Source organism: Miscanthus floridulus, chromosome 7, assembly GCF_019320115.1.
Source record: "Miscanthus floridulus cultivar M001 chromosome 7, ASM1932011v1, whole genome shotgun sequence".
Classification (NCBI taxonomy): Eukaryota; Viridiplantae; Streptophyta; class Magnoliopsida; order Poales; family Poaceae; genus Miscanthus; species Miscanthus floridulus.
This window is the reverse complement of record NC_089586.1, coordinates 115,118,757-115,143,431: the sequence shown is the minus strand read 5'-3', so window position 1 is coordinate 115,143,431 and position 24,675 is coordinate 115,118,757. Positions and strand designations below refer to the sequence as shown.

Here is a 24,675-nt window from a genome sequence, read left to right as displayed (position 1 = left end):
ATACTCGAGCATGTGTACAGGATGATATGGAGATGCGGCGGAACTTATTCGTGGATTTATTGGCGTACGAAAGAAATGGATATCAGAGATTTCTTCCTACTGATATAAAACATTATCTTAGCCGCATCACGGAAAGGTCTATACAGTAGAGTTGGTGAGCCTGCGATGCCGCGCTCTCCGTGAATGTGTTTATTTCACGAACTTTGCTATTTGGATTAAATGTCACTTTAACGTCAGTATTTAATTTCACAATATTAGTATTTTATCCTGCGATACATGTGTTTTTAGTAAAAAAAATTGTGCTGTCCCGTAGCGACGCACGCGGGTATAAAAGTTTCGAAGATACTCCAAATTTTCGAAAGATAAAAACACTGAAGACACAATCAGACACACTGACAGACAGCAGGCTTACCACTCGGCCATCTTCGATCTCATCCCCCTGACCTGGCCGGCCTGGCTCCCTCCACTCCACCTGACTATAATAAGCTCCGCGGAGTCGACAGCCGAATTCGCCACACATTCCGTCGGGCGTAGCCAGCACGCAGCAAGATCCAGGCACCATCTTTCTGCTGCAGCGGCAGGCAGGCAGGCAGGCGCCAGAGATCTCTCGGTTCCCGTGCCCGCGCGCGTGCCAAAATGCAGCTCTTCCAAGGTACGGACTTGAATGGATGTCGTCAGAGCTAGCTAGAGGCTTCGCTCGCCGTGTTCCTTTCTTCGTCTTGCTCTCGCCGCTAAGCTGGCCTCTCTACCTTCACCCTCTCTTCCGCTGAATTTGACGTGCCCGTGATCCGCAGGAGAGAAGCCAGCTCACGATTTCCTGTCGCTCCACACCGGAGGAGGCTCGTCGTCGCCGGTGCAGCATTCCTCCCAAGGTATGCAAGCGTCTCGGTTCATAATTCACGTCGACTTACTACATAATAAACCTAAAACCATTTCACTGCAGCTGCAGGGTACGAATTGGGGGTGCACAGTTCACTGAAGCCCCTGAAGCTGGGCAGGCGGCGCGGGGGCGGCGAAGGCGACGGAGCGATCGGTGTGGCACCGTCGTCGGGGTTGGAGGCGGACTCGGAGGAGCGTGTCTTACCGGGTGGCGTCGGGACGTTCAGCATCAGGCAGGTGGCATCTGCGACTCCGTCGAGGGGAGAAGCCGCTAGCCATGGCGTCGTCGTCAGGGGTGCCGCCTTTCCTCCTGCCGTTCAGGTTTCCAGAACGGAGGGCCCGCCGCAGGGAACAGAATCGGGAGCCAGGGCTCACAGCGGTCCGGCCACAATGTGGCAAGATTCTGGCATGGACCAAACATCCAGAGGTAAAATTGCTATATACTCCATATGCTGCTGTTTTGTTCTCTTGGATTTCAGAATTCAGACCCTTTATTACACTGCCCTGCATGTTCAGGCGCGAGAGGAGGGGAGGGGAGAAGCAGAAGCAGCGGCAGCAGCGCTGATCAGGGGCCCAGCACACCGAGATCCAAGCACTCAGCTACCGAGCAGCGGAGAAGGACAAAGATAAATGACAGGCAAGCTCGCTGAGGTCGAATCTCCATTTTTGAATTGCATTGAGCAGATCAGAAACTAAAAATAGATTTAGCCAGAAAATAGTGAAACTGAGTGAGCCAGCTGCCTGCTCAGCATGTACATCATGACATGAACTTGTCATCAACACACAAATCTTGAATTTTGACGAACAGAACAGCTGATACATGAGATGCGATATGGGAAATGTATTTTAACAAGTATGTGTGTATGCTCTGGTTTAGGCTCGAAGTACTTCGGGAACTCCTGCCACACGGTGATCAGAAGAGGGACAAGGCATCTTTCCTTCTTGAGGTAAATAGATCGCCAACCTTCCCATGGCAGTCAGCCGGTAACCAGAAATCTCATAAGGCACTTAACATTGAAATGCCCCTATTGATCCCAGTTTTGGTTGCAATATCCTCCTTGTTCAATTCTATGAAAACACATAGTAGGAACTAGGATGAAAATAATGATAAAAAAGATTTCTAAGTAACACAATCTCAGCAACTGGGGAGAACTGGAATCCTGATCAGCACGTTACAGCAAGTATTTTAGCATGTGGAACATTTTGCTCGCAGGTTATTGAATACATAAGGTTCTTGCAAGAGAAGGTCCAAAAGTACGAGTCAGCACACCCACAAAAGAATCACGAGGACTCCTCCATGCCATGGGTACTAACATAGCCACGTTACCACGTTCATCACAATACTACACAATAATCATGCACAGCTTTTACAAGAACGCGAAAAAGGCTACATTTGGATTTTAACTCACTTGCCCACTATTTTTTTTCCTTGCTAGGCAAAAGTTTACTACAGATCATGCTGGAAAAACACAGAGGTAATTCCACACACACACACACACACACGCCTCAAAAAGAAAAGGAAATATCACATGGCAGTATGGAACCCATGATATCTCAATGATAGCAAATTTCTTTGTTCTTATTCATGGTCTCGCAGAATATCAACCAAGGAGGAGGATTAGCAGCTTCCACACAGGATACGAACAAAGAACAGTATGGTTCCAAGCAAACTACAGTGGCATCGTCTGCTCTCTTTGACGCACAAAGCGCTAGGGAAGCTAGTGCAAACGACATTTGCTCCCAAAAGCCAACAAGCACAGCACAAAGCAGGGCAGGTAAGTTACCAGTTTCCCCCTTCCATTGCATTACCGCCTTTCACTTGCTACAGCTCATGGCAAGAACTTGATTTACTAAGCCTAATAGCTTTAAAATGCAGACAACAACATACCTAGCAAACAGCCACCATGGTTGAGCATGTCAACCTCTGATTCAGACAACAGAACACTGAGCAAGAACGAGAAACAAACTCTCCATGAGGATACTCAAAGTCTTTCTGATGCTTACTCTCAAGGGTTTGTTCCTAAACTACTGTTGCTTACCGATGATAATTTTGCTATATCTGCAACTAACAGAAGAAAACATTATTTACATCAGGCTACTAAATAGATTGACGCAAGCACTAAAAAGGTCGGGAGTAGACCCATCTCAAGCTAGTATATCTGTAGAGATCCGTATGGACAGAAGAGCAACAGAACCTAATAATATACATGATGATTTGAAGGTAATAATAGCACATGAAAGTATATCAGCGAGTTAATGTTAACAAAGTTGCTAGACTTATGTCATGGCTTATTCACAGAATCAGTCATTTCTTTACCACTTCTTTTTACCCTCACTTGACAGGATCATGAATGTGAAGATACTATCCATGTGACCAAGAAGCTTCGGTGTGAAAGAAGCTAGATCTCTACCTCAAACTGAAATTCAAACTATGGAGACAATAGACCAGGACTTTGCCGATGAAATTCACAATTGATGCAATTCTTTTATTTATATTGCAATCACAGTTACTGACCTAAGCTTCCATTTGGATACAAAGGAAGCTGCTTGGGAGGGAAGGGGTAGTCACAAAGCTCCCCGATTCAGACATTCCTCCTCATTTGTAAATGCAATTCAGATTGTAAAACAGTGTACATGTATTGCTCCCACAAAATTTGTCAATTCAACAAATATGGTAGTACACTAGGTTGCAACGTCATTGTATCAACCTCCCACAGTTCATCCATTCAATTGATAACTAGACCTATATAAACAGCAAGGCAATTGTAAACTATACTAAGCTTGTGATTTGCTGCAAGCACCAAGGAACCATTCGATGTTTCTGCATATCATCAGATCCCCTTTCCCTTTCCATCAGCATGATTCGAAGGAAAGGAATTGTAGTCACATCACATCACCTGGCGCTCCGCTGCATCTGCGACAATGGGCAGCCGTGGCGTCTTCCCCAGCAGGCAGGCGCCCCCGCCGTAGACCAAGGAGACGAGCAGGAAGAGGAAGACCGTGCTCTCCATGCTCTGGAAGACCTCGAACCCAACCCCACCGGAGGGCGGCGCGAACGACTGCGCGAGCAGGTCGGGGAAGATGAGCAGCACGTCGAGCACGACGGCCTGCATCGCATTGAAGCGGACGAAGCGGGAGAAGGACTGCTGGTTCCGCACGACGGCGAAGTAGAGCGTGAGGAAGAGGAGGAAAGGCGTGAGCGGCGATGAGTGGAAGATCCGAGCCGCGGGGGCCAGCGGGCGGAGCACCGCTCTGAAGAAAGGGAACTGCGCGAGGAGGAAGCGGCCGTGGTGCGTGCCGTCGAGGAACGGGTAGAGGTAGGCGACCGCGGCCACGAGGCGGTCGGGCGCCTTCATGGCCCCGCTGTTGTCGTTGTTGTTGGAGGCGCGCGGCGCGGCGGCGAGGAGCCGACGAGGGGTGGCGTTGGTGGGGGCGGCGAGGAGGACCCGCCGGTGCGGGGTGCTGAGGAGGCGGGATGTGCCGTCGCGGTGGAGCTGGCGCGGGGGCGACAGGAGGAGAAGCGAAACGGCGGATGCCATGTGATCCTCTCTCTGCTCGGCGCGGTCGGGGAGTGGCCGTGTGGGGTGCGGCGAGGGGGGGCGGCCAAGGCGAGGCGTTTGGGTGAGGGCAGTGGCGCCGCGCGGCTGCGGCTGCTGGCTGCTGACCCCTCCGCGCGGGTGGGAGGGGAGATTTTTGTGGAGCTCCGGGGGATGGAAGGACGGGCGGGTGGGCGACGCGCGATGAGTGTCACGTGGGCCGCCTTGCCGGCCGGCCATACGCTCGCGTCTTGCAGCGTGGCCCGCTGTCGTGCGGATCGAGATGGATTACACTCTACCTCCATATGGGCCTGTCTGTGCGATGAAGGTCCAGGAAGCCGGGTCGTTTCCTTCCTTTCCAATACGGGAGACAAAATCGTTGTGTTAGGCCCAATCTCCCGGGGGTGGAGATTACTAATGGTAATGGGCCAGAAGGGAGGCCGAGCCCGACCAACAGTGTTCGGGTGAATAAGATTGGGTGAAAATTGGCACACTGCACAACGTTGTTTCTTTTTCTAGAATTTTTTTCAATTATGGAAATTAAGCATCTTCAATAGTTTTTCGGAAACAATAGCTAAATCCATAAGTTTTCCAAGTGGCTAAAAAAAGTTGGAAGCACATTTGTTGGCTTCCTTTGGCATTTCTAAAATCTCGCTCCTAAAATATAGAAGACAATTTTGCACCGGTAATCTTGGACTATTTTCAAATCATCCTAATCATCTGTATACTTTCTTTCCCTCTTGTATATTTACATTGAAAACCCTATCCTGCTCTTTATCCCCCCCCCCCCCCCCCCCCAATGCCCTTCTACCTCCAGATTGGCTTATCGATACACGCGTGTATATTTCCGCACTATTGAGTCGATTTTTCCAAGTGCGGAAAACATTGAGAGTTGAGATAGGGAGAGCAAGTTTTTTTAATCTTATCAACAAATTAAGATCGTGTGTGTGTTTTGAAACTCTTGTAGATGCTTAGCTATTGAAATAATAGAGTGGAAGGGGAAGAGAAATCAAAAGTGTCTATTATGCCCCTAGCTATTCTACCCAACCTTTAATAGTTATAAAAAATCATAACTTTGACATATGAAGTTGGCTGAAGATGAATTTTATATCAAAAGTATGGATTTTAATAAGATCTACAACTTTATAGTTGACAAATTTATAACTAAAATTGTTTAGAGCACCAAAGACTCTTTTGAATTCTCATTTTTTAAACTCAAAAGCTAGAATTTTTGAACAACCTGGATGTTGACATGGTTTACACAAAAGTTTGTAGATATTAATGTGATTTATAACTTTGTAAGTTTGTAGTTGATATTTTTTTATTTAGTCATTTAGAGTTCTAATATTTATTTTATTTTCTTAAATTCCAAAATTCAAACATTTGAATTTTCAAACAACTTTGAATGTTAACATTTATAACTTTGAATGTTAACACCTTTGGCCCCGTTCGGCTTGCTGAATCTTGGCTGAAACTGGCTGAAAAACACTGTTCTGGCTGAATTGTTGTGAGAGAAAAATACTGTTCCGGCTGAAAAAAACAAGTCGAACAAACCGAATATGGGGTAAGCCGAACAGGGCCTAAGTAGTTTGAAAATTCTAATTTTGAATTTTAAAAGCTTAGAAAATTTAATAAATATTTAGGACTCTAAATGGTAAAAAATATCAACTATAAAATTATAGATTGCTTTAATAATTACAGGTTTTATATAGACCAATGTCAACATCTAAGGTCATTCGAAATTTTTAAATTTTTGAACTTCAAGATTTGAGGACTTAAAATTAATTTTTGGTACTTGATAATTTATAAAATAAAAAATTTATCAACTACGCATTGTAGATCATCGAGCTCTATAAATTTTAATACAAAGTTTGTCTTCAAGCTTAGTCCTACCGGCTACCGCTAACACACGTCACACTGACCCAACTACTAGTCATGCACTATACTCGTTGCTCTTAGGTAGCGTCAAACTTAGGGGCTGTTTGATCTAACTACTAAAATTTAGGAGGTGTGTCGGGAGCATGTTACATAGGGTGTTCGAATACTAATAAAAAATAAATTATATAATCCGTCGGTACTTCACGAGATGATTTTTTTAAGTCTAATTAATCTGTCATTAGTATATGTTTACTGTAGCAAAACATTGTCAAATCATAGACTAATTAGGCTTAAAAGATTCGGCTCGTAAATTAGTCGCAAACTATACAATTAGTTTCGTAATTAGTCTATATTTAATACTTCGTATATATGTCTAAATATCCAATCGGACAGCTACTAAAATTTAGAATGGACACCAAACACCCTCTTTATCCTACCACATCAATCATCACTGAAAACAAGGAACACGAACTCGCAAGCTTCAATGCATCTAGGGATCGGAGGCGCATTGATGATCACAGCGCGCGACGGCGATCGTACAGAATAGAGAATACGCATCCCCTGAAGCCCTGAAGTGCAGCGTGTGGAAGACCATTTAAGCGAGTGCATCCATGAAATCCAGAGCAAAGTTTTTTTCTAGATTCATGGCCTCGTGCCCTCATGGGCATTAGCATAGCCGCATATCGATTAGAAAGTGGTTCCAGCCAGGCCGCATCGGATCCGACAAAACGGGGACTACATTTTTCTTTATTACTAGCTAGCGTTCCCGTTCATTGCTATAGCATAACTAAAAATTTTTGTACTAAAAATACATGAATCATACGATAAAATAATAATACTGTTAAATTAAATACCGACATCAAAGTGACATTTAATTCAAAAAACAAAGTTCATGAAATTAACACAGTCACGGAAAGCGCGACGTCGCAGACTCACAAACTTTACTGTATAGACTTTTTCGTGATACGACTAAGATAATATTTTATATCGGCAAAAAAAATTCTACGATATCCATTTCTTTCATGCGTCAATAAATCCATGAATAAGTTTCGCTGCATCTTCATATAATCATGTACACACATGTTCGAGTATATATGCAAATAGGTTCGTGTCCATGCGTTGCTACGGGACAGCTAAACTTTTGTACTAAAAACGCACGGATCGTACAATAAGATAACAATACTGTAAAAGTATATGACCGACGTTAAAGTTACATTTAATCCAAAAAGCTAAGTTCGTGAAATTTACACGGTTGAAAGCTCTAGTTTGGTTTTGATGAATTGATGAAACCCTAAGTGCTAACCTAGTTTATCAAGTGATCATGAGATAGGTAGCACACTTCAAGTGGAGAAGCCAATGAAGATCATAACATGACAATGGTGATGACATCAAGGGCTTAAACTTGAAAAGAAGAAAGAGAAAAACAAAAAGCTCAAGGCAAAGGTATAATTTGTAGGAGCTATTTTGTTTTTGTGATCAAGACACTTAGAGGGTGTGATCACATTTAGGTTTAATAGCCGTACTATTAAGAGGGGTGAAACTCGTATCAGAATGCGGTTATCAAAGTGCCACTAGATGCTCTAACTCATTTCATATGCATTTAGGATCTAGTAGAGTGCTAACACCCTTGATAATATTTGTAAAAATATGCTAACACATGTGCACAAGATGATACACTTGGTGGTTGGCACATTAGAGCAAGGGTAAAGAAGTTAGAAGTGAAAACAGAGGAGATGCTGGCGTTGGTCAACTGACCGGACGCTGGATCCAAAAGCACCGGACGCTGACTAGCTGCGTCCGGTCGCGTTGACTGGGGTACAGTACCTAGGATTAATCATCGGACGCTGGACTGTGTCCGGTCAAGGTGGATCGGACGCGTCTGGTCGAAGAAATACGCCTCGGGGAGCTTACTAGAAACGACCGGACTCTGAGGCTCTAGCGTCCGATCAACTCAGGCGTAGTGTCCGGTCAAGGCAGATGACCGTTGAAGTCGGAACATGTGGCCGCCATCGGGCGACCGGACGCTGAGGAGCAGCGTCCGGTCAGTAAGACCGGAGCGTCCGGTCAGAGCGCAGTGTGTCCAGTAAAGGGGTACAACGGCTCTATTTCGTGGGGACTTCTATTTAAGCCCCATGGCCGGCTGTGGCTCACATCTTTGACCATTTTCATTGACATAGCAACCTTGTGAGCATAGCCAAAGCCCTCCCACTCATTTCTATCATTGATTCATCATCTTAGTGAGATTGGGAGTGATCCATGTGCATTGCTTGAGTGATTACATCTAGAGGCACTTGGTGTTCGTGTTTCGCTGCGAATTTCGCTTGTTACTCTTGGTGGTTGCCGCCACCTAGACGGCTTAGAGTAGCGAGGATCATTGAGCGGAGAGTGGTGATTGTCTTCGGCTCCGATCGTGGTGATTGTGAGGGGTTCTTGACCTTTCTCCGGCGGAGCGCCAAAAGGTACTCTAGTGGATTGCTCGTGGCTTGTATGATCCTCATCTTGTGTTGGTTGTGTGGCACCCTATTGAGGGTTTAGCGTGTGAAGCCAATTAGCGCATGAACCTCCAAGTGAGTGAATCGCCACAACGAGGACTAGCTTGCCGGCAAGCAAGTGAACCTCGGTAAAAATCATTGTGTTCATCATTGATTCCGAGGTGATTGGTCATCATTGTTATTCATCTTCGTGATTGATTGGTTCATTCATCTATACGGCGGTATAACCCTCTTGATCACTCTCTTTACTTTACTGTAAACTAGTTGACAAGCTCTTTAGTGTAGCTAGTTATGAGAGCTTGCATGCTTGGTTGGTGTGGCTCTTTAGTTAGCCTTTGAGAGCACACTAACATAGGGTAGTGTCATTGCTCTGGTGTGAATTAACACTATCTAAATTAGAATTGTGGTAGGTGGCTTACATTTTGAGTAGGCTAGCGCAACACTTGCTTCGCCTCATAATTGTCTAACCATTTGGTTAAGTGTTGTTGTAGAAATTTTTATTAGGCTATTCACCCCCCCTCTAGCCATTAGGACCTTTCAAGTGGTATCGGAGCCGAGGTCACCGTTATTTAAGGCTTAACAACCTTCGGTGTTAAAATGGCTCAAATCAACAACACCAAGAAGCCACCCCAATTTGATGGCTCAAATTATTCTTATTAGAAGTCAAACATGACCACACATATCAAGTCAATCAATAGAAAGGTGTGGAATGTGGTAGAAACCAAAATTGAGATTGGTGATCCAGAAAATCCTACTGCCGCCGAAGAAGTGCTTCTCCAAAACAATGACATTGCTCTAAGTGCCATTCATGATGCAATTGATGTAAGAATATTTGAGAAAATCAAAAATATTGAGATGGCTCATGAAGCTTGGAAGAAATTAGAAGAATCATTTGAGGGCACTCAAGCCGTGAAGGGTGCAAAGGCATATATTCTCAAAGAGAAGTTTGCAAGCTTCAAGATGAAGGAAGATGAGAGTGTGCCGGACATGTTCCATCGGATGGAAGTGATTGTCAATGATCTCAAAGCACTTGGTGAGAAGATAGAGGACAAGGACTTCTCCAATAAGTTCTTGAGATGCTTGCCCGCAAGATTCGGCATGTTGGTCACCTTACTAGTGAGGACCGGTTTGAACACAATGACACAAAACCAAATCTTGGGAGATATCATGACCGATGATGCCTATAGAGATAATGATGAAAAGAAAAAAAAGAGAGATAAGAAAGATGAGAAGAAGGAAGACAAGAAGAAGAGTGTGGCATTCAAGGCCACATCATCCAAGGGCAAAGCAAAGCAAGAAACATCAAGTGAGGATGATGATTCATGGGATGATAGTGATGATGAGAAGATGGCTCTCTTTGTCAAGAGGTTTGGCAAGTTCATGGTGAAGAAAGGCTACCGTGCAAGAATAAAGAAGTCTTTATCTAAAAACAAAGATGAGTCAAGAAGATGCTTCAAGTGTGGAAGCAAAGATCATCTTGTTGCTCAATGCCCATATAATAGCGACAATGATGATGACAAGAAGAACAAGAAGAATGACAAGAAAGAAATGAAGGAGAAGAAGGGCAAGACATTCTTCAAGAAGAAGGGTGGATCATATGTGGTCACTTGGGATAGTGATGCTTCCTCAAGTGATGATGATGATGATAGTGATGATCACAAGACCACCAAGAAGAAGGTTCTTGCAAGTATAGCAATTAATGAGAAGCCTTCTCTCTTCGACTATCCATCATGCTTCATGGCTAAGGCCACTAAGGTACAAACTTGTGATGATGGAAGTGAAAATGAACATGATAGTGATAGTGATAATGATGATGATGAATCTACTAAAGATGAATTAATTGACATGCTAGAAAATGCTAGAGAACACTTTGACATCTCAAGAAGGGAATGCAAAAGCTTACGAAAGAAACTAAAAGCCCTTAAGTAAGCATTTGATGAGCTCAATGCATCTCATGAGAGGCAAAAGGATGCCCATGAGAATATTTGCAAGGCTCACAAAAAGCTTGAAAAGGCTCATTCCTCTCTACTCGATGAGCAAAATAAAAAGAAGCATGTCGAAACTTGTAATGTAGGTTTAACTTGTGATCTAATTGATACATCACTATCTATGCCTATCATTATTACTCCTACTAACCCTTCTTGTAGCACTTCCACTTCCACCTCATCTAGTAGTGATGGTCTCACTTGTGATACCTCACTAGTGGTTGAGAATGAAAACCTCAAGAAGGAGGTAACTAAGCTCACTCACACCTTGGCTAAGGCTTATGGTGGTGAGAACCGCTTGCTTATGGCCTTGGGTAGCCAAAGAGCTTCTCTCTACAAAGAGGAATTGGGCTATACCCTCAAGAAAGGTAAGGCGGTCTTTGCTCCTCACAAGACAAGTTTTGTGAAGAACAATGGTCGGTTTTGCACTAGTTGCAAGTAAGTTGGTCATAGAGAGCATGAATGCACCAACAAAAGCAAAAATGCTAATGTATCCTCTATTAAGCTTAATTCTTCCTATATGCTTGTTAAGGGTACAAATAGTATAAAGGCTAAGTTCATTGGCAAACCATGGATGGGCTTAAAGAAGAAAGTCATTTGCGTGCCAAAGAGCTTGGTTACTAACCTTCAAGGACCCAAGCAAATTTGGGTACCTAAAAAGAATTGATCTTATTTTGTAGGTTAATTACAAAGCCGCAGGAAGGCATTGGGTTCTTGATAGTGGGTGCACTCAACATATGACCGGTGATGCAAGAATGTTCAACTCAATCAACACCAATGGCAATGATGGTTATGATAGTATCACATTTGGTGACAATGGCAAAGGCAAGGTCAAGGGGCTTGGTAAGATTGCAATATCCAATGACATGAGCATATCCAATGAGTTGCTAGTAGAGAGCTTGAACTTCAATTTGCTATCTGTGGCTCAATTGTGTGATCTTGGATTCAAATGCATATTTGGGGTAGATGATATAGAAATCATAAGTGTAGATGGCTCTAACTTGATCTTCAAAGACTTTAGATATGAGAATCTATACTTGGTTGATTTCAATACTAGTAAAGCTAGATTATCTACATTCTTGTTCACTAAGTCTGGCATGGGTTGGTTATGGCATAGAAGGCTTGGTCATGTTGGAATGAAACAATTGAATAGATTGGTTAAGCATGACTTAGTTAAAGACTTGAAAGATGTTGTGTTTGAAAAGGATAAGCTTTGTAGCTCTTGTCAAGCCGACAAACAAGTTGGAAACACCCATCCTAAGAAAAGCATGATGAGCACTAGTAAAGCATTTGAGTTATTGCACATGAATTTGTTTGGGCCAACACAATACACTAGTATCGGTGGTAATAAATATGGATTTGTGATAGTGGATGACTACACTAAATACATATGGGTATTCTTTCTAGTGGACAAAAGTGATGTATTTGCAATATTCAAATTATTTGTCAAAGGCATTCACAATGAGTTTGAAACAATCATTAAGAGAGTTAGAAGTGACAATAGTAGTGAGTTCAAGAACACTAGAATTGATGAGTTGTGTGATGAATTTAGAATTAGACATCAATTCTTGACCAAGTACACACCTCAATCTAATGGCCTTGTTGAGAGAAAGAATAGAACACTCATTGATATGGCAATGTCTATGCTTAGTGAGTACAATGTGAGTCAATCTTTTTGGGCCAAAGCTATCAACACGGCTTGCTATTGTAGCAACCGCCTTTATTGTCACCGATTGAAAGAAAAGACACCATATGAGCTCTTGAATGGTAGAAAGTCCAACATTGTATATTTTCGGGTCTTTGGTTGCAAATGTTATATCTTGAAGAAAGGCACAAGATTGGGCAAGTTTGATAAGAAATATGATGAATGATTCCTACTTGGTTATTCCACTACAAGCAAAGCATATAGAGTTTGGAATTTGGATAGTGGTACTCTTGAGGAAGTTTATGATGTTGAATTTGATGAAACCAAGGGTTCACAAGAAGAGAATGAGAACTTGGAAGATGTTAGAGACATTCAACTTTCAAATGCCATGAAGAATATGGATATTGGTAAATTGAGGCCTAGGCAAGTGATTGATGATGAAGATGATCAAGTGTAAGTACTCTCTAACTTAAATGAGCAAGATGATACAAATCAAGCTAGTGCAAGTGACTCTCATGACATTGATCAAGATCAAGTGGCTAGTACATCATCTCAACCCAATGATCTAGCAAGTGCAAGCAATCAAGTTCCATTGCTCCAACCAACAAGTATTGCAAGAGATCATCCATTAGACACTATCATTGGTGATATTTCAAGAGGTGTACAAATAAGATCAAGATTGGCATCATTTTGTGAACACTTCTTATTTATGTCATCCATTGAACCGAAGAAGATAGATGAAGCTTTGAGGGATGTTGATTGGGTGAATGCTATGCATGAAGAATTGAACAACTTCACAAGAAATCAAGTATGTGAGTTGGTAGAAAGACCAAAGGGATACAATGTGATTGGAACCAAATGGGTCTTTAGAAACAAACAAGATTAAGATGGGATAGTTGTAAGGAACAAAGCAAGATTGGTAGCACAAGGCTATACATAAATTGAAGGTCTTGACTTTGAAGAAACATATGCCCTAGTTGCTAGATTGGAAGCAATAACAATCTTGCTAGCCTATGCTTGTGCTCACAACATCAAGCTCTATCAAATGGATGTTAAGAGTGCATTTCTCAACGGTTATATCAATAAAGAAGTATATATTGAGCAACCTCTCGGTTTTGAAGATGACAAGAAGCCCAACCATATGTACAAGTTAAAGAAAGCATTGTATGGCTTAAAGCAAGCACCTAGAGCATGGTATGAAAGATTGAGGGATTTTCTACTCTATAAAGGGTTCACAATGGGCAAGGTTGACACCACTCTTTTCATCAAGAAGATTGGAAAAGATCTATTTGTATTGCAAATCTATGTAGATGACATCATATTTGGATCAACCAATCAAGAATTTTGTGATGAGTTTGGAAAGATGATGGCTAATGAGTTTGAGATGTCCATGATTGGAGAATTGAGTTACTTCCTTGGTCTTCAAATCAAGCAATTGAAGAATGGTACTTTTATGAGTCAAGGCAAGTACATCAAGGACATGATCAAGAAATTTGGCATGATTGATAGCAAAGTCATTAGCACACCAATGGGAACCAATGGCAACTTGGATTGTGATGCAAGTGGAAACATGGTGGATCAAAAGTTGTATCGGTCTATGATTGAAAGCCTACTCTATGTGACCGCATCAAGGCCGGATGTAATGTTTAGTGTATGCACGTGTGCAAGATTTCAAGCCTCACCAAGAGAAAGTCATTTGAAGGCTACAAAGAGGATATTGATGTACTTGAAGCATACACCAAATATTGGTTTGTAGTATCCCAAAGGAGCAAAGTTTGAGCTAGTTGGTTACTCCAACTCGGATTATGCGGGATGCAAGATTGAAAGGAAGAGCACCTCGGGCACATGTCAATTGTTGGGAAGATCACTTGTTTTATGGTCATCAAAGAAGCAAAATAGTATTGCATTATCAACCGCCAAAGCCGAATACATATCCGTCGGTAGTTATTGTGCACAAATACTTTGGATGAAGGCCACTTTGAGTGATTTTGGAATCAAGTTCAAGAAAGTGCCATTGCTATGTGATAATGAGAGTGCAATCAAGCTAACCAACAATCCGGTTCAACATGTAAGAACAAAGCACATTGATGTCCACCACCATTTCATAAGAGATCACCAACAAAAAGGGGACATTTGCATTGAGAGTGTAGGCACCGAAGATCAACTTGCCGATATATTCACCAAGCCATTGGATGAGAAAATGTTTTACAAGATAAGGAATGAGTTGAACATATTGAATTTCTCAAATATGTGTTGATGCACCCCTCCATTTACATAACATGCCTCTCCTTCAAGCAATCTAAGGTAAAAGTTGATTGACATGGCATACATCCTTGCTAAGGACATGTTTAGTGCATCTAGTCATATTTTCAATCTTATTAGGACCTTTCAAGTGGTTCTATTTTATTAGGCTCATTCATGAAAATCAAATTAATTTAATATTTATATGGTATCACTATTGCTTCTATGCTTGACATGATCTAGTGATAGCATATGACATATTTGTGGGCTTGTAAACCTAGTGTTTAATCTAGAAAATAAACTATAAGTGTTTAACTCAATATGATACAAGATAACCCTTATTTGGAGGTGTGAAGAAGCTTGTCCTTGGATCAAACCGAGTTAAATATCTTTGGTAAATAATCTAGTTTGAACCAAATTTGGGAAAATGATCCTCACCCCATTGATTGACATTGATAATCTCGACCCTACAAGTAATACTATCTACATTTAGAACCTTTGTGGTCATTGATGACAAAGGGGGAGAGAAACAAAGATAAGGGAGAAAGAGAAACAAGGGGGAGAGAAAGAAACAAAGATAAGGGAGAGATATGAAAGATAAGGGAGAGATATGAAAAAGGAAAGGGATCAAATAAAATTTTGAGCACACAAGTAGGGGGAGCAAGCTCATGAACTTATATAGTGCATTTGAATGTGCATTTCATATGTTTGCTTGCATGGCATAAGTATTAAATTTACACATCTATGCTTGTGTGATGAATGTTAGTTATAAGATTGAATGATGAAATAAAATCACTAAATAACTTTCATTTCTAAGTAAGTCTTTACAAGTGGTATCTTTCTAAAGTAAGTTTCCAAGTGATATAGAACTAACCATGGTGCTAAGGATGGTATATTGGTACACTCTGATTGGTATCACGCTTCAAAGGTCCATCTTTTATACCTTAGCATCATATGGTAGACATTGACTCCTACATTTCCTATCTAAGCATATGTGCAAGCTATAATCCAAACTCTTAGCACATATGTAGGGAGAGCAATTGCTACCATTTGGGGTTCATAAAACTTGTCCATATTCTTTTACACATGGTAAATATGCTTGGGTAAGCAACATGAATTCAATTGAATTTCAATTCATATCTTTGTGTAAGTGTTGTCATCAATTACCAAAAAGGGGGAGATTGAAAGCTCTAGTTTGGTTTTGGTGAATTGATGAAACCCTAAGTGCTAACCTAGTTTATCAAGTGATCATGTGATAGGTAGCACACTTCAAGTGGAGAAGCCAATGAAGATCATAACATGACAATGGTGATGACATGGCGATGATCAAGGGCTTAAACTTGAAAAGAAGAAAGAGAAAAACAAAAAGCTCAAGGCAAAGGTATAATTTGTAGGAGCTATTTTGTTTTGGTGATCAAGACACTTAGAGGGTGTGATCACATTTAGGTTTGATAGCTATACTATTAAGAGGGGTGAAACTCGTATCCGAATGCGTTTATCAAAGTGCCACTAGATGCTCTAACTCATTTTTTATGCATTTAGGATCTAGTGGAGTGCTAACACCCTTGATAATATTTGTGAAAATATGCTAACACATGTGCACAAGGTGATACACTTGATGGTTGGCACATTGAAGCAAGGGTGAAGAAGTTAGAAGTGAAAATAGAGGAGATGCTGGCGTCGATCAACTGACCGGATGCTGGATCCAAAAGCATCGGACGCTGACTGGCTGTGTCCGGTCACGTTGACTGGGGGTACAGTACCTAGGGTTAATCACTAGACGTTGGACTGTGTCCGGTCAAGGTGGACCGGACGCGTCCGGTTGAAGAAATATGCCTTGGGGAGCTTACTGGAAACGACCGGACTCTGAGGCTCTAGCGTCCAGTCAACTCAGGCGTAGTGTCCGGTCAAGGCAGATGACCGTTGAAGTCAGGACACGTGGCCGCCATCGAGCGACCGGACGCTGAGGAGCAGCGTCCGGTCAGTAAGACCGGAGCGTCCGGTCAGAGCGCAGTGTGCCCAGTGAAGGAGTACAACGGCTCTATTTCGTGGGGGCTTCTATTTAAGCCCCATGTTCAGCTATGGCTCACATCTTTGGCCATTTTCATTGACATAGCAACCTTGTGAGCATAGCCAAAGCCCTCCCACTCATTTCCATCATTGATTCATCATCTTAGTGAGATTGGGAGTGATCCAAGTGCATTGCTTGAGTGATTGCTTCTAGAGGCACTTGGTGTTTCTGTTTCACTACGGATTTCAGTTGTTACTCTTGGTGGTTGCCGCCACCTAGACGGCTTAGAGCAGTGAGGATCGTTGAGCGGAGAGTGGTGATTGTCTCCGACTCCGATCGTGGTGATTGTGAGGGGTTCTTGACCTTTCCCCAGCGGAGCGCCAAAAGATACTCTAGTGGATTGCTCGTGGCTTGTGTGATCCTCATCTTGTGTTGGTTGTGCGGCACCCTATTGAGGGTTTGGCGTGTGAAGCCAATTAGTGCGTGAACCTCCAAGTGAGTGAATCGCCACAAAGAGGACTAGCTTGTCGGCAAGCAAGTGAACCTCGGTAAAAATCATTGTGTTCATCATTGATTCCGAGGTGATTGGTCATCATTATTATTTATCTTTGTGATTGATTGGTTTATTCATCTACACGGTGGTATAACCCTCTTGATCACTCTCTTTACTTTACTGTAAACTAGTTGACTAGCTCTTTAGTGTAGCTAGTTGTGAGAGCTTGCATGCTTGATTGGTGTGGCTCTTTAGTTAGCCTTTGAGAGCACCCTAACATAGGGTAGTGTCATTGCTCTTATGTGAATTGACACTATCTAAACTAGAATTGTGGTAGGTGGCTTGTATTTTGAGTAGGCTAGCGCAACACTTGCTTCGCCTCATAATTATCTAACCATTTGGTTAAGTGTTGTTGTAGAAATTTTTATTAGGCTATTCATTCCCCTCCCGCTCTAGCCATTAGGATCTTTCAACGGTCACAGAGAGCATGGCGTCGTGGCTCATAAACTCTACTGTGTAGATCTTTCTGTGATGTGGCTAAGATCATTTTTTATACCGGTAGGAAGAGATTTTCGATATCCATTTCTTTCGTGCGCCAATAAATCCACGAATAAGTTCCACCACATCTCCATACCATACTGTACACGACGCTAGCAAGCGAATTAGCCACAACTTATGTAATTAGTTTTATAATTAGCTCATATTTAGTCCTCCTAATTGATATCTAAAAAATTCAATATGACAGGGACTAAAGTTTAGTCCTAGGATCCAAACACCCCTGACTCTTGACTCCTGCTGGCTGCTCACTTGTACCACGATGCCTATGTGTCTGCACGTATATACTCTAATGCCATAACGTCTAAGATGGTATTTATTGTCCACCCTTTGAAAATATCATAACTTTAAGGTTGTCATTTGTGTATGTTGTAGGATTGGGATGCTTTGCACTGATCCATGAGGGTGTCCATGAGAGTCGAATTTTTTGATGCCATTATGATATCTAAGCTTACCAATCAGACAGAGACGAACTTGATTATTAAAATATTTTCAACACTGCTTTCATATACTCCCCATATCCTAAAATAGAATTCATTCTCGCTTCCCGAGAAGTTATTTTTTTTTAACTTCGATCAATTATATATAAAAGAATATTAATATTTATAATACATAATTAGTATCATTACATAGAACATTGAATATATTTACATAATAAACTTATTTAGAGATATAAATGTTGCATGTATTTTTTACAAACCTAGTCAAAGTTGAGAAAGTTTGACCTGCATGCATCCCATAACGACTTATATTTTGGGGTAGATGAAGTATATGTTAATGGGAGTAGTCAACTGGAAGTGGTGATGAACACAACAATACTTTCATATTATATGCTAATGGGAGTACGAAGAAACGCAGGAGAATGGACCTATATACTAATGGTGGGAATATTCGTTTAGAAAATTGCAGAAGGTTCACCAGTCTCACCATGTATAACCTGCATATTTTTTATTTTGCACCACTGATGTTTCTTCCATGCATGATTATTGTTTTCTTTCATGCATGATTATTATTTTCTTCCATGCATGATTATTGTTTTCTTTCATACATGTGGCCTCAAGTGATCGATTTGTTTCCTTCAAAACAGGCGGGGATCGTAGGGATGACAGTTTCTTTTTCTATCGCGTCTTTTCTTTTCTCGCTCGCCCGTTGGACAACGTGGGAGGTGGGATCGATCGCATGGGGTGGCAGACGGACAAACCAAGGCAATTGTCGCACCAAAACGGTGTCCACACTTTGTTCTTTTTAGTTGTAGGAGATATAACAAGAATGTCTGCTGTATCATAAACTATGGTTGTGTGGAGGACGGGTGACGTCAATCGGTCTACATATGCGAAGACGACGGCTCAGGTGCACGACTCAGGTGGTGTCGAGGTAGCGGTGCGGTAGCCGAGGACGACGGCCCGGGTGCATGGCGTGGGCGAACGACAAGGACTACGGCGCGGACGTCGTGGAGGCGGCGGTGTTTCTAGGTGCACGATGCGGGCGAACGGCGAGGACGACGGCGCGACGTCGTGGAGGCGGCAGTGTACGTGGCGCACAGGAAGGATGACGGCGCGGGTGCACAGACCAGACGATGGAGCAGGTCGTGGAGGGGAGATCGCACGGGGAGGTGATCTTGCGGCGACCTTGCGGCGATCGATGATGTAGCCACAGGTGCATCCACTGGTAGGCAGATGGTGGATGATCCATTGTTGTTGCTTCTCCACTACACGACGAGAAAGAAGTAGGGGTGGCTCGATCGTGCAAGGGCTTGAGGAATGGGGCGCACGACGATCGTCTCCGTGCAGCGACCAGTGACGCGCTTGAGTCCTACCAAGAAGACGCGTTTGATCGTGCATCGACGAGCGACGATGGTCTTCCGTGTTTGTAGCGCATGCAAATCAGGGTCAAGAATTTCATATTTATGGTACGAGGGCGGTATGATCGAGCATGAGACGTGGGTGATCATTTTCCTTGTTTAAGGCAATTAGGGTCAAGACTTTCTGTGTTTATAGCGCATGCAAATCAGGGTGAAGACTTTCCGTATTTGTAGCGCATGCAAATCAAGGTCAAGACTTTTCGTGTTTTCTTCACACCAAAGGACACAGCATGCGGAAGATGTCGTGGGATCGCAGGCGTGGGCAGACGGACGAACCAAAATAAATGTCGCATAAAAAAATATCCATTTTTTTAGTTGTAGGAGACTGTATATATTGTTTCTTAGGCTTGGTTAATCTTAGCAACCCCAGGTCGGATCTCACGAGCGACGCGGGCGGCTGGATATTCACCACTGCTGACGGTGTCCTGCGACAAGACAATGGCGAGGCGTGGCACGTCCAGTTAACCTCTCCCACGCCCCCAGAACTGATCGCGCATCAAGGCCAATTGTATCCTAATCATCACTGAAAGCGAGATGCGCCTTTAATTTAGCAAACGGATCTGCTCGAAGAGCGTAAAATTTTAACTGAACTGACAGTTCTTAAGGACTGGAGGAGGAAAGTTGACAGAGTTACGTATCGAAATGTTGGCACATATATATGCTTTTCTGAACACAATAGCAATTTCCTTCCTTACAAAGATGACTTTTGGGACTTGCTGCACCATCTATACTACTGTCTCGTACATGAGCATCAGCTCTCTCTTTTTTTGCTGGTTTAACCCACAGAATAATTTGCCTTCATTCAATCATTGCCTATCACCTATGTACCAACTACATTCAAGTCAAACATCCACCTTTCTTGTTTCAGAACCCGTTCACAGGTGACACAGCCCTTCTCCATGGCTCTGGACGGCTAACAAAAGCATGCCATTCATTTGCCAGGTTCAGAAGATATGATGAATCTTCTTAGGTTCAGCCCATGCCAAGTTGCAAAAAGAATGGCAAGAGCGCTGACAAGTGACAAGCTCACAATGTTTGCAACATATTGGGATCTTGCAAGCATTCTTGAGGGTTGGCATAGAAGTAGTCCTCTTCCTTGGGCCTGTCAGGGATCGCTGGCCTGGTGGCTGCTGATCCCATACGGTTGGAATGGACAGCCTTGATCAATGAAGCAAACTCATCCCACCGCAAAGATCCACTGGTATACTGATCTACCAGCTCAACTATAAGTTTTCTATCCAACAGGATTGTTTTCTTGAAGCCCATGTACCTGTACCAACAAATAGCACTCGACATGTTACAGTTTTTCTACAGGTGAGTACTTCTGATGCAGAAATTACTCGATGAAAAACATAGTGCAAATCTTCAGCATAAATATTATGGACTGACATGGATGAACTCTAATATCCAGTTCGTTCAAGAACAGATTAAGTTGAGATAATAGATACCTCCGGTGTCCTTCGACAACTTTAGCCATGTTGCCATCATATGTGGGAACAAATATATCACTTTCCAGTGATACCAAGTAATCCAGTGCAGCCATTTGCGATGAATGGTTCTGAAAGAACATGAGATCAGAAGGTTCCAGAAGTGTCTCCTTTCTCACCTACACATCATTGTCAGAAAAAAAAAAACATCAGTGAAAACAGGAAAGAGCCACACTGATAGATGACAGCACAATACAGCAGAGGTGTCACAAGTGAATTTAGTCGTTTGGTCCATACCACGTTAGGGTAAGCCGAGGTAAGAGAAGCCATTCTGCGTTTTCCACCATATATTTCCCCAGCTGCAATATAGATTTGCATACTTTTGTCAATATCCAATGCTTTAAGAACAAGAGCAACCTCCTCTGGCGTCAAAGGGCAAAGGCCATCTTTTCTTTTCACAAAAGAGTTTATTACTTTCTCTTTCCACCATGGGTAAGCATACCTGAAGTGTGAGTAACTGCAGTGTCAGTATGAGAAAGACCAGACATTATGTATGCATTAACAAGACATCAAAAGGTGATATGAACCAAGAGACTGGAATATATGGCAAAGCAGAAGAATTTTACCTCATCCTAGTAAGCTCCTCGGTTTCTTTAGGAGTGCAACCTTGAGTACAGCCAGAGAAGGCAAGCATATCCATCTCATATCGTAAATGAAGAACTAAGAAGGGGCCATTTTGGCGAAGCATTCTAATTACTCTCCTCCCTAACTCTTCAATTTGGGATGTAAATTTAAGTGCAGAATAATTCACCCGGCAATGCAGTCTCTGGATCTCCAGAGGCAGACCATTATTAGCAAGCCTAGCATCAGTTTTATTAAGATGGAGTACCTTGTATTTCCGAATCAGAGGTAGAAATGTATCAGCATTTTACCAGATGGTAAACATTCTATGGATTGGATAAGGACACGTGACATAAGACATCTCTAACCTGCTTATGGTAATATGAGATATCTGACCAACTAATAGGAGGCATTGAGTGAAACTTTCCTAGCCCCACTCTTAGCTTTATCCTCGGTGGCAATTCTCTAAGTATGCGAACCTCATCTCTAAGAGAGGTTATCAAATGTTCAACATCAAATATATCCTGAAATTCACTGGAGGCAAAATGCATAAGCATATTATCACAAAGAATATGCATAAAATCCATCCAGCAATGACTCAAGAAAGAAACTGGGACAAGGAAACTTTAATGCCAACAGTAAACACACCTTGGATCATTCCAAAACGATGTTTTATCCAACTCAGGAACTATTAAAGTCACATTCAAAGATCTTGCAATGACAACCATATCACATATCTGATTCGACAGGGCAAAGGCAAGGATGCTAGATGTTAGGTCCTAAAAAGAATTGTCTTTCTTTAGCAAATGATTACATGAAGAGTCTAAAAGTTTCTTACAGCAGCTCGCATTTGATTAAGCCCACCATTGCATGAAACCATCAAATAACCATTGTTTCGATAAATTCCTAACATAACATTAAAAACATCGAGATTAGGAAATTCAACAAGGAAATGAAACACATGCTCTGATGCACATCAAGCCAGATTATCATAAACATAATAGTATAATACTGCCAATATTGTGGTATAGTTGAGGCTCACAGCTCACTGACAATGGTAGTCATATAGTCAACTCAATTTATATTAAAAACTACGATAAAGTGAAAGATATTCATGGAAAATGTATCAAACAGTAAAAATGATGATTGTATCTCATTGGTGCAAATTAAGGCCATCATCACCTTGTGGTTCATATACCTAGATACCATGGTGAAAGAGAAAGGTGAAACGACACTAAATACTCAAATGCATGATTGGTACCAAAAAGGAAAAGTATAAGCCATAAATTCAGTGTACAAGCTAACAAAGGTTGTCACTGTTACTTTCCCACCTTTCTGGAAATAATTAATTAACATATTACCATCACAGGTCGGTACTGTTACTTTCCCACCTTTCTCGAAATAATTAATTAACATATTACCATCATAGGATTTCGAACAGCAGCCAGAATTTCTATCAAAAAACTTCACATGTAAAACCTGGTACACATTTTTTCTCAAACCATGAATCCTAATCCTAACAGAGTAAAAGGCAGTAAGGTTATCCCGTTCCACCAAATGAGTGGCAACCGCCAATGCACAAAATCTGAATAGAAAGTGCTCAACATAAAAACGCATTTTCGTAGGCACACAATTCGCGCTTACATTCCGAAACGTACGAAATCGATGAAAGGAAGAGCCGCAGTGCTCACTCTTCGGTGGCAGCGGAGCCTTCTCCACAACGGGCTCCGGCATCGCAAGCCGCGTGGTGGTGACAGCGGCCGCCTCCCGCGCCGTCCGGCACGACGGCCATCCCTTGAGCACGCGAGGTCCCCAGGTCCAGGAGTTCCCTACCGCCGTGAACTGCACGACGCAGGTCCAGAGCAACACCGTCGTGGTGGCCCGCAGCATCCACAGCTTCAAGCTGGACCGCGCCGCGGCGGCCACCGAAGACGGGCACTTGAGCTTCTCCAGCGCCTTGATCCCCATTGCCGCCTTGCACACCATCGAGCGAGGCTCCCGCGCGATCAAAGAGCCAGAGCCTCCCCGCGAGGCATCTTCACCAGCGCACGTAAAACAACCACCTGGAACATCAGCTGGGATCGCCTCGCCTCCACTCAATGCATCATGAGCACGGCGACAGGTGCTCGGTGCTCCACCCACAACCACGGACGGCGAGAAGCCACCGCCAATGCGCTATATAAACGCGCGCTCGAGCGCCCAATGAGGCAATGAGAGCCCCGCATCGACACGAAATCAGGCAAATCCCAACCGGACGCGGAATTGAGCGCCTCCAGCAGCAATCCAGCAGTTATTGCCAATTCTGGGGCGACCCGCCTTATCACCTTCCTTTTGCAGCCAATTCTCCGCCTCTCCGGTTGGTGAACCCCGACACGGCACCAAACGACGCTGCCTTCGTCTCACGCCGCGCCGATAGCAGGAGAGGTGGCGAGCAGCCGCAAGCAGGGGAAAATGGCTGCTGCGGGGCGTCGGCGGGGAGCGGGCGGATCCCGGGGTCCTCGGAAGCCAAGCAGGGGAGGAGTGGGCGTGCGTGCGTGTGGAGGCAGGAGGCGGAGCGATTCGCGTGGGGAAGTGAAGTTATTTTTGGACCTCCGCCGCCGCGTCGGTGGCGCTGTTATTACCCGGCGGACGTGTCCGATTAACCTGCCCGGGGCGTGTGGTACGCGTGGACGGCCGAGATCGCGAGGAGCGGCAGTCGAGGCGTCTGGCACGGCCGAGATGGTGGTGCGCGTGAGAGTTAACGCGGCCGGGCCGGGGAGCGGAGCGGAGCGGAGCGCCGTGTGCCGGCGATAGTCCACGTGAGTGGTGACACTGGTGGCGGGGTACGCCGTTGGATCTTGTCCCGGGCCCACCGGACAGGCGTTGGGGAGAGAACCGGGGGATTGAACGAACACGTGTCGTGTGGATAAGTTAGCGAGTAACCGAGATAGATACCGGTCGCCCGACGTCGTGTGGTGTGGACAAGTAAGAGGCGAAAGGTAATGGAACAAGACGACACTTGTCAAGTTCTGATGCTATTATTCTGATCTATGACCCGTTTCACCTTTTTGT

The 24,675-nt window shown here is 43.4% G+C and overlaps 3 protein-coding genes across 3 annotated transcripts; 1 reads left to right on the top strand and 2 right to left on the bottom strand.

The window, feature by feature from the left end:
• Positions 1–422: 422 nt before the first annotated feature.
• Positions 423–3,354, top strand: LOC136464361 (transcription factor BIM2-like). Its single transcript, XM_066463320.1, has 11 exons — positions 423–652; positions 795–872; positions 944–1,306; positions 1,396–1,516; positions 1,757–1,826; positions 2,093–2,185; positions 2,316–2,354; positions 2,477–2,654; positions 2,756–2,891; positions 2,974–3,100; positions 3,223–3,354. The coding sequence occupies exons 1-11, from the start codon at positions 637–639 to the stop codon at positions 3,280–3,282; spliced, it is 1,281 nt and encodes a 426-aa protein (XP_066319417.1). The 5' UTR covers positions 423–636; the 3' UTR covers positions 3,283–3,354.
• A 143-nt stretch (positions 3,355–3,497) lies between these two features.
• On the bottom strand, positions 3,498–4,586 carry LOC136464362 (protein TIC 20-v, chloroplastic-like). The gene has a single exon (XM_066463321.1). The coding sequence runs from the start codon at positions 4,416–4,418 to the stop codon at positions 3,768–3,770; it is 651 nt and encodes a 216-aa protein (XP_066319418.1). The 5' UTR covers positions 4,419–4,586; the 3' UTR covers positions 3,498–3,767.
• A 15,640-nt stretch (positions 4,587–20,226) lies between these two features.
• On the bottom strand, positions 20,227–24,181 carry LOC136464360 (rhamnogalacturonan I rhamnosyltransferase 1-like). The gene is made up of 8 exons (XM_066463319.1): positions 23,316–24,181; positions 22,463–22,530; positions 22,273–22,361; positions 21,993–22,158; positions 21,630–21,892; positions 21,301–21,505; positions 21,025–21,182; positions 20,227–20,846 (listed from the first exon to the last, which is right to left on the bottom strand). The coding sequence occupies exons 1-8, from the start codon at positions 23,608–23,610 to the stop codon at positions 20,603–20,605; spliced, it is 1,488 nt and encodes a 495-aa protein (XP_066319416.1). The 5' UTR covers positions 23,611–24,181; the 3' UTR covers positions 20,227–20,602.
• Positions 24,182–24,675: the final 494 nt, after the last annotated feature.

What these genes read in the sequence shown, in the direction of transcription:
- LOC136464362 (XM_066463321.1), bottom strand. Translation starts at nt 4,418, where the DNA reads ATGGCATCCGCCGTTTCGCTTCTCCTCCTGTCGCCCCCGCGCCAGCTC.
- LOC136464361 (XM_066463320.1), top strand. An exon ending in TCTGATGCTTACTCTCAAGG is followed by an intron (nt 2,892 to 2,973) that starts GTTTGTTCCTAA and finishes TATTTACATCAG; the next exon opens with GCTACTAAATAGATTGACGC. An exon ending in ATATACATGATGATTTGAAG is followed by an intron (nt 3,101 to 3,222) that starts GTAATAATAGCA and finishes CTCACTTGACAG; the next exon opens with GATCATGAATGTGAAGATAC.
- LOC136464360 (XM_066463319.1), bottom strand. Translation starts at nt 23,610, where the DNA reads ATGGTGTGCAAGGCGGCAATGGGGATCAAGGCGCTGGAGAAGCTCAAG. An exon ending in GGCTCCGCTGCCACCGAAGA is followed by an intron (nt 22,531 to 23,315) that starts GTGAGCACTGCG and finishes ATGTTATGTTAG; the next exon opens with GAATTTATCGAAACAATGGT. An exon ending in CCTCGGCTTACCCTAACGTG is followed by an intron (nt 21,183 to 21,300) that starts GTATGGACCAAA and finishes AATGATGTGTAG; the next exon opens with GTGAGAAAGGAGACACTTCT.